Source organism: Lontra canadensis, unplaced genomic scaffold (assembly GCF_010015895.1).
Source record: "Lontra canadensis isolate GAN:19392208 unplaced genomic scaffold, GSC_riverotter_1.0 scaffold99, whole genome shotgun sequence".
NCBI lineage: Eukaryota > Metazoa > Chordata > Mammalia > Carnivora > Mustelidae > Lontra > Lontra canadensis.
The window spans coordinates 6,926,783-6,939,360 of NW_022631093.1; the positions used below are offsets into that span (position 1 = coordinate 6,926,783).

Sequence of the window (12,578 nt, forward strand, 5' to 3'; positions counted from 1 at the left end):
AGGAAGGGGGGATGTGAAGACTAAACAAGCCAATAAATGTAAAAGGTGTTCAAGACACAGTAGCCCGTTAGAATTAATCACTACGAATTTTACGACCAACCCCAGGCCCCAAACCAGGGTCGCCGGAGATGCCGGCCCTCCGCCGGAAAAAAGACGCCGCAGTTTCCAACCCCGCCTCAGCCGCCGGCCTGCCTGAGCGTCCGTGGTCCGCATGCGCGCTGGCCACTTGTAGCACGGATTGCGCTGGTGCAGGACCGTGAGGGTTTGCGCAGGCGCAGGATCTAGGTGGCGCGGGTCGCAAAGTTACGCGCAAGCGCGGCCGCCCGAGGAGGTCGAACGGGCGTCGTTGTCCAGGTCGGCCATGGCTGAGGCGTCGCGGTGGCACCGAGGCGGTGAGGGGTAATCCTAGGGAGTTGTAGGCAGAGCCGATTTGGCAGTGACAAGTGCGGTGGAAGGAACTATGTAGCCCCGTATCTATTCATGAAAGATAGCACGTTTAGCCCTCACAGCCTCCCCTTGAGAACGGGTGAACAGGGGTCCCGTTTCACAGATGGGAAAACTGAAGCCTTGAGGCGATATGGCACCCGCCCCTTGCCCGAGGCTCGAGCCCGGGTTTGTTACCCGATGCGCAAATACTGTCACAAGGCCATTCGGCGAAGTCCGTCTTTGATCTAGGGAGTATTACCTCCGTAGAGGAACCCCAGGCCGAGTCCTTTTCCCCCTCCAGCAGAAGCCAGCCTTCCCAAGAAGCAATATAGAAGGTAGAGAATACGGTTAGGGACAGATGAGGGATTTTTTTTTTCTTTTTCGTGTGTGTGTGTGTGTGTGTGTGTGTGTGTCTGTGTGTGTATTTTTTTTCACTTTCAGACAGGACTTCTGAGAGAACGTCCGTGTAGTACATAAAATTCATTAGTGCTCAGTCATAAAATGACTGCCCGCTCACCCCTCATGGGAAGTGTAATTATTCCTCCTTCACAAAAGTGAGAATAAAAAAATAACCAGTAGCCCTTGGAGCTTTCCTTCACACAGTGTATCCGCTACAAGTGGCTGTGTTTTCCCATCATCGTTATTTATATACATTATAAATTGCATAATAATGTAAGGAAACGATTTGTTTTGTGTCTCACAGGGACTCCGAAACCTAACCTGCATTACAGTAAGGAAGTAGAAATTAGAACCACACTTCAGGAATTGGCACTCTACTTTATTTTTTTAATAAACCTATGTATATGTAAGTATACAGATGTAGGTGAAGACACTGAACTAAGAAGTTTATGTGGAGGTGAAAAATAAAACATGTACTTTATAAAGCATAGGCTCTCAGACTAAGACTTCTAAAAAAAGTGACACATTTTAGACTTACTTAAATTCATTTAGATTGACACTGTTTCCATTTCTTAAAGGGCAAAGCTTTAGGTCACAGGTGTAATGAAAAGCTTTCATAGTCAACGTTGATAGAATTATGACTTTTGAGTTTTCAGTTCAATCTTAAATATAATTATGCCCTTGAGTTGGCAATTCTGATGTGATTTCTGTTACAGCCGCATGGATGCGTTAATTCAGTTTCATAGGTCATACTACAAATGAGGCCAAAGAAGTTAGTCTTGGTGTCTGTTTCTTTCCCTGACCTGTTGTACAGTTTATAATAAAATATGCTGGTGCAGAGTCACAGAACGTATGTATCAATGCAAATTTTTAAGGAGACTGGGAAAACCTCTCAATCTGCATTTCTCCTATCTGTGGGTCAAAAGCATTGACTAAATCTTTATCAAAGAGCATTTCATCATTAGAATGCCCAACAAACAGTAGGTGTAAGCTCATTGGCCAGACTTCTCTCATGTTGATATGGCCTGCATACTGGCAATTACATATCAGTTAACTATTTGGTATCATAGGAGTGAGTTTGAGTCAGAGCTTGATTAAAAAGACAACTCTAGATCTTCTAAATTAAGACATCTTAGAATGGTTTTGAAATGCTTATTACAGAACATTCAGGGAATGGAAAAATACAAAAAGATCATATTCATTATTCACAGACAACAAACCTTTTTATAATTAGGAAAAATTGAAAGCAACTTAAATCTTCAACAGAGGATTTGTAAAAACAAAACAAAACAGGATTTGTTTAGCATTTTAGTATATACAGTGAAATAATATGGAATATTAAAGCATGGCATAGGCTCATGTGCCATAGAATAATGTTGAAGATAGATAATTGGTAAAAACTAAAAGTCTTCTAGATTAAAAAAAAAAAGAAAAGAAACATATTTAGTCATATTAAAGAAAGACTGTGCTCTAAAACCTATCCACCCACCCTAGAAAGAGAAAAAATACCAGTTAATGTTTTTTAAAAAATTCTTACCACGTGTGAAAACATGGATTTAAATGTTCCACATGTATTATCTCACTTCTCATAACAAAACTGTGAGGTAGGAGATGTTATGCCTATGATGGGACTCTGTTATTTGTTTGAATTCAAAATCCAAAGCTTTATTCACTATATTATATTGTCTACTCTCAAAATAGAGAAAAAGCTTGCAGAATAGTATGCATAATGTGGTCTTGTCTTTTTAAAAATAAACTTGTTTTCTTTATAAATGTGTAGGCATACAGAAAAATCTGAAGAATATATGTTAATCCTAATTCTAGCAATGGAATTATGGAAACTTCTTATTTTGTATATTTCTATTTTCTTTTTTTTAATTTTATAATTAGTCAAGAAAAATTTGAATTTTCAAAACAAAATTGGAATAAAATTTAACTAATTTTTAATGCTGATAAACTGAGTTTTTAAAAATAAATTTTTAAACAAAAATTCTTCTCCTTAGTGACTTTTGGGATGGTAAACCCACATATGTATTACTTAAACAAAGTTATGTCATCTCTATTTTTGGACACTTCTGCGCCTGGTGATGAAAGAACCAACTTTAAGTCTATTCGCAGCATAACTGATTTTTGGAAGGTAAGGTATCATGCGACAGAGAATGAAGTAGCTTTTAGTATTGCATAAACAAACTCATGGCACACATAATAGACACTGGAGACATATTTGGGGAAGGAATGAGTGAAAATGGATATCATTTCTTTAAACTTCTAGAATCAGTAAGTATATATTGAGATCCTATGCTTTCAGTGTAATAGAGTTCTTAAAATTTAAAAAAAATTACACTTTTAAAAAAGATTTTATTTATTTGAGACAGAGAGAGTAAGCATGAGGAAGAGGCAGAGGGAGAGGCAGACTTCCCAATGAGCAGGGAGCCTGATTTGGGACTTGATACCAGGACCCTGAGATAGTGACCTGAGCTGAAATCAGCCAGTTAACCAACTGAGCCCCAAAAGTGTACTTTTTTTTTTCAAGTTTTTTTTTTATTTATTTGACAGAGATCACAAGTAGGCAGAGAGGCAGGCGGGGGCGTGGGGGAAGAAGAAAGCTCCCTGCTGAGCAGAGAGCCCGATGTGGGGCTTGATCCCCAGACCTGAGATCATGACCTGAGCTGAAGGCAGAGGCTTTAACCCACTGAGCCAGTCACCCCCAAAAGTGTACTTTTTTTGAAACATTATCATTGCATTTGGAAAATAGTAGACTTGCTGCTTATGTGGAGTTAGGATCCATGTCAAACTAATTGTGTATAGTGAAAATTATTTAAAAATCCTTAAATGGGGGCGCCTTGCTAGCTCAGTTGGAAGAGCATGCAACTCTTGATTTTGAGGTTATGGGTTTGAGTCCTACTTTGGGTGTAAAGATTACTCAAAAAAAAAAATCCTTAAATGGCCCATAAAGTGAAATAAATATATAATTTTGGTATACAGTCTTGTACTGTATGTATGAGAGTAATGTGCAGTATGTAATCAAGTAAAAAATAAAGAGTACATATGCAAAATATAACTTCATAGTGTTTTTAATTATGGGAGAGTATTCCTTCAGCTTTGGAACAGGTTTTTTTTTTTTTTCCATTACATTTAACTTAACAAGATGCTCACATTATTAGGAGAGAACAATTAAGAGAACAGAAGTTTCAGGTATCCCAAGTCACAGACATTGGGACATATAAGGAAGGTTTTCCAGAGGTGACGTGAATTCACTTGCATTTTAAAGGATGAGTAACAAGAGGGCATTCTAGGATGGAGAAACAATATATGCTATAAGTAATTCTACATCTGGAGTTGTACTTGGCATTAGGAATATAGAAGATGAGGTGGAAAAGGCCAAACTCTGAGTTGAACAGAGGTCGGATCATGAAAGCCATGCTAGGAACCTGAAACTTAAGAAGAAGGCAGAGTCACTTCCTGAGAGAGAGGGGAAGTTTGAGATGAGAGCAGATGATTAGAGGTCATTGGTATAGGCCAGGTGAAATATAAAAGAAAAAGATTTTCCCTGAGACTAGAAGTGGAGTTCACCCTGCTCTTTTATTGTACTGCCTTGAAGTATACATGGCCAATGGCAAAGAAGACAAAGGCAGGAAAGGAAAAACTGAACCCTGGGTTTGGGATCTCCTAGAATGGCAGAGCCAGGAAAAAGTAGCAGTCACCACCGCTGGAGCTGGTGGGGGAGGAGAACACAGACAATTTTGAGGGCAAGTGATGAGTTGCAGCTATAACAAACATGAGTATGTGGCTATGGGTTTATATACTCACGTATTAGGGGACAGTTTTCAATACACCCTTCATATAAGAAAGGGAGAAGAAGGGTTGTGGAATTAAATGAATTAATATTTGTAAAGTGCTAGAGCAGTGTGTAGTACATAAGGTTCAGTAAATATTAATCATCTTCATATCCTTTAATATTGTGGCTTGGTCAGTAATTTTCATGCTCGTCAAAATCACCGATTTTTATGTTTTTAAGGTAACATTATGAAGTAGATTCTGTTACACAACTGACACGAAAATATTTTTCCCATAACATTTATCTTTCTATATGAAGTTTATGGAAGGACCCCTTTTGGAAGGTCTGTACTGGGACGCATGGTACACTAACAAGACGTTGTATGATTTAAAGAACAGCAGTCGCATCTACTATGAGAACATACTCTTAGGAGTCCCCAGAGTCCGTCAACTAAAAGTCCGCAACAACACATGCAAGGTCTATTCATCCCTTCAGTCTTTGATGGATGAATGTTACGACAGATACGCTTCTAAAAATGAAGACCTGGCTGATTTTGGCCTTCAAGTGGAAACTGAGTAAGTAATATAAAATTACATGTAACTTTTCCTAGCATCTTACCATTGTATCTTTAAAAAATTAGGAAAATATGTATATTTTCCAAATACCAACAGTTGGTCTGGCAAGTAAGGAGACTTTCAATAATAGTAGCAAAGGAAGGAGCAGTGTTTAGAAAAGTAAGAGTGACCCTGTTATTTTGTTTACCAAAGGATATGAAGAGTATTCTTTTTTCCTTACTGGAGTATATGAAGTGCTAAGTCATTATGAACATAAGGGAAAGCATCCGTTTTTGCTTTTACAGTACTCAAATCAGATTTTCTGTCCCGGACAAGCCTCTCTCAAACATATCCCAGAACTTCTTGGGACCCCTAGAGAGTGTGCTAGGTGTGCTCTGCCACTTTCCTCCTTTCTCACTCTGACTTCAGTGATACCTTCTGTAACTGCCAATACAGAAAAGGAGCCATTATGCTCCACAGAGGCACCACATCTGATGATGCCCCCCAAAGATAGTATAGCAGTGTTCTCCAAACTGGCTCAGGCTAATGCTGGCATACACTCATGTCTATACTGAAAACAGGACACCCAAAGCCAGAAGCTGCTGGTATCAATTGCCTTTACAGTCCTGTGAAAATCATAGGCAGCAGAGAATGAATTTTTTTAATTTAATATTAATTAAATGATACAAATACAATTCTCAGAAGCAGCCTGTGTGAGCTTTTAGTTGTTTCTTCTGGTGTGCTTTCTATTCCTAAATAATGTGCTTCTACTGCTGTTACTTGATTTTACAGGGTTTTTTTTGTATCTTTTATATCTTTTGTCTCCATCATGAAAGGTGACTATCGTGTGCCCCTCCCTCTACACACACACACACACACACACACTTCCCATTTCTCTTAGCCTGTAGTTAGATCATAATTTTTGTTAATCATCAGTCAGTGTTTATATTATAAATATGAACAATGATTACATTTCTTTTCTTCAACAACCTCTCCTGTAGCGCCAGGACTAATCACTACTTTACAGTTTTTGTTGATTTGTTTTTTCTTTGTGTTAGTTTTTGGTTATAATTTAGGATAGCCAAGTACCTATTTAATTCTTAGAAATCTAATGAACTCATAAGTATGGTGACATTCTCTTAGGTATTACTGTACTGTATACTATCTCTTTCAATGAAAAATTACAAAATAAATCAGTTACTCAATTGCACATCTTAAATGTGCAAATTTTTTTTTGTAATCCAAAAACTAATCTGTTAGGTATTCTATTATTGTAAATTCTCATAATAACTAAAATCAATTTAAATATCAAAATAAACACTACGGGGGTGCCTCGGTGGCTCAGTGGGTTAAAGCCTCTGCCTTCCGCTCAGGTCATGATCTCAGGGTCCTGGGATCGCCTGCTTCCTCCTCTCTCTCTCTGCCTGCCTCTCTGCCTACTTGTGATCTCTATCAAATACATAAATAAAATCTTTAAAAAAAATTTTTTTTAATAAATAAATAAATAAATAAACACTACGGGGCGCCTGGGTGGCTCAGTGGGTTGAGCCTCTGCCTTCGGCTCAGGTCGTGATCTCAGGGTCCTGGGATCGAGCCCCGCATCGGGCTCTCTTCTCGGAGGGGAGCCTGCTTCCCCCCCTCTCTCTGCCTGCCTCTCTGCCTACTTCTGATCTCTCTCTCTGTCAAACAAATAAATAAAATCTTAAAAAAAAAATAAACACTACATACTTGGAATTATAATACTTGTTATTCCCTAACAACCAAAATAAGAATCCATCTGTGCTTGTTTGTCTATCTAAAATGTAACATTCTCTAATTAAAAACATCATTAAAAAATTGGAAGTAGGAGAGGATTGGTGTAACAAATGTTCTCATTTCAATTTAACAACCATGTGGAAAACACTCATAAATAAAACAATGGAATTTTCATTAAATCTGAGTATTTTTTCTTAGTGGTATCACTTTTTCCCCCTCCTAAAAACAAACATAGTATTATCAGTAGAAAAACAATTTTAAGCAATGCACCTTTGGATAATCATTCAAATATGTTTGGGGAGGCTGAACGGGGACTGAAATGAGGAGTCAAAGCTTTATTTTTTGATATCCCATAATTAAAAGTAGAAAGGATGGGGGTTTTTGGGTGGCTTAGTTGGTTGAGCACAGGACTCTTGATACCAGCTCAGGTCATGATTTCAGAGTCGTGGGATCCGTCCCCACGTTCCTGCTCCACGCAGAGCATGGAGCTTGCTTAGGATTTCCTCTCCCTCTCCCTTCCCCCAAACTTACATGTGTTTGTAAACTAACTCTCTCTCTCTCTCTCGAAGAAAGTAGAAAGTAGGGGCACCTGGGTGGCTCAGTGGGTTAAGCCTCTGCCTTCAGCTCAGGTCGTGATCTCAGGGTCCTGGGATCGAGCCCTTCATGGGGCTCTCTGCTCAGCAGGGAGCCTGCTTCCCCATCACCGCTGCCAGCCTCTCTGCCTACTTGTGATCTCTGTCAAATAAATAAAATCTTTAAAAAAAAAAAAAAGTAGTTATAAACTTTTGTTAAAATAGGATACCTATTGGTGCCCCTGAGTGGCTCAGTCAGTTAAGTGCCTGCCTTCAACTCAGGTCACGATCCGGTGGTCCTGGGACTGAGTCCCACATCAGGCTCCCTGCTCAGTGGGGATCCTGCCCCTCTCTCTCTCTCTTTCATTCTCTGTCAAATAAATAGATAAAATCTTTAAAAAATATATCAATTTAACTATATAGACATTGTAAGAAAGGTCTTATATGTGACATGTAGAAGACAGACTATGAAGCCCCTCCTTTAATGTATAGAGACAGATATTTATAAATAACATTCCTTGATATTTTTGTCCTACAAAAAGAAAGATTTCATAAGACAACAGAAACGTGTATTTAAAAAACTCAGTCATGGTTTTCTAGATTGTAAGTTCCCTGAGGCAACAGATGGTTTTTTTAAAAGCCTTTTCTGGTATGCCTGGGTGACTCCGTGGGTTAAACATCTGCCTTCTACTCACGTCATGGTCCCAGGATCCTGGGATCTAGTTCCACATCAGGCTCCTTGCTCAGCCGGGTGCCTGCTTCTCCCTCTGCCCCTCCCCCTTACCCGTGCTCATGCTTTCTCTCTCTGACAGGTAAAGAAAATAAATAAAATCTTTAAAAAAAAAAAAAAAAAACCCTTTTCTCATAGCATCTGGTCCAGTGTGTTGCCCATACTGAACACTAAAAAATGAAAACACACTAAATAATCCTCTTAATCCTTAACTCATTGTCTTGCTCCAAAATTACTGTAAAACTTTTGAACTTAATACTGCCTGTTTTTTTAAATGTTAACTTAAATTCTTAGAATGCATCTCAGTCAGGCTTTCTTGTGTCTCCATTATTCTTTTTATACCTAACAGATGGAAGTACACTCCTCCTGATAGTACCTCCCCTTGGCACTGGGGATTTGTTGGTGTTTACCGAAATGGGGGATTTATTTTCACTTTATCAAAATCAAAATCTGAAACGAAAAACAAGTTCATTGACCTTCAACTGAACAGCTGGATCACAAGAGGGACTAGAGTTATTTTTATTGATTTTTCATTATACAATGCTAATGTAAACCTGTTTTGCATTATCAGGTAAGTGACTCAAAACCTCTTTATCAGTCTCTTGAATTTAAAAAGCCTTCAGAGGGGCACTTGGCTGGTTCACTCAGTAGAGCGTGGGACTCTTGGTCTTGGGGTCATGAATTTGAGCCCTACACTGGGCATGGAGCCTACTTGAAATACATACATACCTACATACATACATGGCATCCAGAGCCCTCATGAGGGTTTCCAGTTCATGTGTGTTTGTACTGAGATTAAAATCATAAGCCTCAGGGGTGCCTGGGTGGCTCAGTCAGGTAAGCTTCTGACTCCTGATCTCATCTCAGACCTTGATCTCACAGTTGTGAGTTTAAGCCCCATGTTGGGCTCCATGCTGGTCCTGAGCCTACTTAAAAACAAACAAACAAACCCCACAGGGTCACCTGGATGGCTCAGTTGGTTAAGCATCTGCCTTCAGCTTAGGTCATGATCCCAGGGCCCTGGGATCAAGCCCTACATCAGGCTCCCTGCTACTTGGGAGCTTCTCCACTGCCTGCCCCTCCCCCTGCTTGTGCTCTCTCTCATTCTTGTTCTCTATCAAATAAGTCTTAAAAAAAAAAAAAAAATCATACAGGGGCACCTGTATGGCTCAGGTGGGTGGCTCCTGGGTGGCTCAGGGGATTAAGGTCTCTGCCTTCAGCTCAGGTTATGATCTCAGGGTCCTGGGATCCAGCCCCGCATCAGGCTCTCTGCTTAGCGGGGAGCCTGCTTTCTCCTCTCTTTCTCTGTCTACTTGAGATCTCTGCCTATCAAATAAATAAATAAAATCTTAAAAAAAAAATTATACATCTCAAAATAAATATAATGTAGCTATGCCAATAATGAATGAGATGGTAAAGCAACATCATATTCATTGTTTCATTGTTTTGGAATATATTCAAGAATATGTTTGTTTGTTTTTTAAACATTTTATTTATTTATTTATTTAACAGAGAGAGAGAGAGATTACAAGTAGGCAGAGAGGCAGGCAGAGAGAGTGGGGGAAACAGGCTCCCTGGTGAGCAGAGAGCCCGATTCGGGGCTCGATCCCAGGAGTCTGGGGTCATGACCTGAGCCGAAGGCAGAGGCTTTAACCCACTGAGCCACCCAGGTGCCCCAACATACAACATGTTTTATATTAAGAATATATAATCTTATTCTACAGCTGTGCCGATCTCACTTTTAGTCTTGATTTCTACCTTTAAATCAGATCATTTAAAATCTGTTGATTTCCATGCAGTATAAGCTTCTTTATTAAGGTATTAATTTTTGTCTCAAGAATGAACAATTTTTTTTAAAGAGAGATCACAAGTAGACAGAGAGGCAGGCAGAGAGAGAGGAGGAAGCAGGCTCCCCACTGAGCAGAGAGCCCAATGAGGGGCTCGATCCCAGGACTCTGAGATCATGACCTGAGCCGAAGGCAGAAGCCTAATCCACTGAGCCACCCAGGCGCCCCAAGAACGAACAATTTAAATTTCAAACAATATATATCAGTAGCTAGCATCCTAGAAATGATTACAGCCTATGGTGATTTACAAAAATGGCCCCAATTCTTCACATCTCTGCCATGTAAGTTTGCAATGCTCTGCCGCCCAGGGATGGGTGCATTTAACCAGCTCCTGATGCAAGGCTCAGCCTTGGATTTTTTGTTGTTGTTGTTGTTTTAATTTTTTATCATTTAAATTCAATTAATTAACATATAATGTATTATTAGTTTCAGAGGTAGAGTTAAGTGATTCATCAGTTTTATATAATACCCAGTGCTCATTACATCACATTCCCTCCTTAATGTCCATCACCCAGTTGCTCATTCCCCCAACCTGCTCACCTCCAGCAATTCTCAGTTTGTTTCTTTTGGTTAAGAATCTCTTACAGTTTGTCTCCCTCTCTGATTTCGTCTTGTTTTATTTTCCCCCTCTTCCACTATGCTCCTCTTAAATTTCACATATAAGTGAGATCATATAATTGTCTTTCTCTGATTGACTTATTCCTTTTAGCATAATACCCTCTAGTTCCATTCACATCATTGCAAATGGCAAGATTTCATTCTTTTTGATGACTGAGTAGTATTCCTGTGTGTGTGTGTGTGTGTGTGTGTGTGTGTGTGTGTATCAACCAAATCTTCTTTAGCCGTTCATCTGTTGATGGACATGTAGGCTTTTTCCATAGTTTGGTTATTGTGGACATTGCTGCTGTAAACATTGGGGTGCATGTGCCCCTTTGGATCATGACATTTGTATCTTTGGGGTAAATCCCTAGTAGTGCAATTGGTGGGTCATAGGGTAGCTCTAATTTCAACTTTCTGAGGAACCTCCATACTGTTTTCCATAGTGTCTGCACCAGCTTCCATTCCCACCAACAGTGTAGGAGGGTTCCCCTTTCCCTGCACCCTTGACAACACCTGTCATTTCTTGACTGGTTAATTTTAGCCATTCTGACTGGTGTGAGGTGGTATCTCACTGTGGTTTTGATTTGTATTTCCCTGATGCTGAGTGATGTTGAACACTTTTTCATGTGTCTTTGGCCATTTGGATGTCTTCTTTGGAGAAATATCTGTTCCTGTCTTCTGCCATTTCTTGATTGGATTATTTGTTCCTTGGGTGTTGAGTTTGATTAGTTCTTTTTTTTTTTTTAAGATTTTATTTATTTGTCAGAGAGAGAGCACAAGCAGGTAGAGTCAGAGAGAGAAGCAGACTCCCCGCTGAGCAAAGAGCCCAGTGCAGGACTCCATCCCAGAACCCTGGGATCATGACCTGAGCCAAAGGCAGCCGCCTAACCCAACTGAGACATCTAGGAGTCCCGAGTTTGAAAAGTTCTCTATAGATCTTGGATACTAGCCCTTTATCTGATAAGATGTTTTCAAATATCTACTCACATTCTGCCAGTCATCTTTTGGTTTTGTTGACTGTTCCTTTGCTGTGCAAAAGGTTTTTATCTTGACGAAGTCCCAATAGTTTAATTTTGCCTTTGTTTCCCTTCCCTTTGGAGACGTGTCTAGTGAGAAGTTGCTGCAACTGAGCTCCAAGAGTTTGCTGCCTGTGCTCTCCTCTAGGATTTTGATGGATTCCTGTCTCACATTTAGGTCTTCCATCCATTTTGAGTCTATTTTGTGGATGGTGTAAGAGAATGGTCCAGTATCATTCTTCTGCATGTGGCTATCTAATTTTCCCAACACAATTTGTTGAAGGGACTATCTTTTTTCCATGGGAAATTCTTTCCTGCTTTGTCAAAGATTAGTTGACCATAGAGTTGAGGGTCCATTTCTGGGCTCTCTATTCTGTTCCATTGATCTATTGAACAAACAATATTTGTTCTTCCAGTCCATAAGCATGGAATGTTTTTCAATTTCTTTGTGTCTTCCTCAGTTTCTCTCATGAGCGTTCTATAGTTTTCTGAGTACGGATCCTTTGTCGCTTTGTTTAGGTTTTTTCCTAGATATCCTATAGTTTTTGGTACAATTGTAAATAGGATTAACTCCTCAATGTCTCTTGGCGTTTAGCCTTGTGACTTGCTTTGGTCAATGGAATGGGAGCAGATAAGATAAAAGCTAAGTTTGAAATGAATTTGCCTGTTAAAACTTGCTCTCTGGCATTTCTGCCATTAGATGAGAAGAACATCTGTGGGTTGATTTGGACCCAGGACGATGGTAAGAGACATTCCCTTATAAGGAAGAAGACAAGGTGGAGGAGGAGGAGAAGTGGAAAGAATCAGCAGGCAGGGGAGAGTACCCTCTAAAGAGAAAAAATTCTTTCCATTAGTTTGATGACCTCAGTGCATTTGCCTAAACTGGACCATGCTAACTGAC

At 39.7% G+C, this 12,578-nt stretch overlaps 1 protein-coding gene across 3 annotated transcripts in view; it reads left to right on the forward strand.

The window, feature by feature from the left end:
- Window positions 1-294: 294 nt before the first annotated feature.
- PKD2L2 (polycystin 2 like 2, transient receptor potential cation channel) overlaps window positions 295-12,578 on the forward strand; it is a 42,647-nt gene continuing 30,363 nt past the window's right edge. For 2 of the 3 annotated variants that reach the window (XM_032837731.1, XM_032837734.1), the window contains exons 1-5: window positions 295-392; window positions 1,130-1,231; window positions 2,829-2,962; window positions 4,922-5,178; window positions 8,564-8,785. In XM_032837731.1, the coding sequence (XP_032693622.1) occupies window positions 362-392; window positions 1,130-1,231; window positions 2,829-2,962; window positions 4,922-5,178; window positions 8,564-8,785 (746 nt within the window). In that variant the 5' untranslated portion in view covers window positions 295-361. Of the gene's footprint in view, window positions 393-457; window positions 762-1,129; window positions 1,232-2,828; window positions 2,963-4,921; window positions 5,179-8,563; window positions 8,786-12,578 lie in introns of those variants that run through there. The other variant, XM_032837732.1, reaches the window with a different exon arrangement.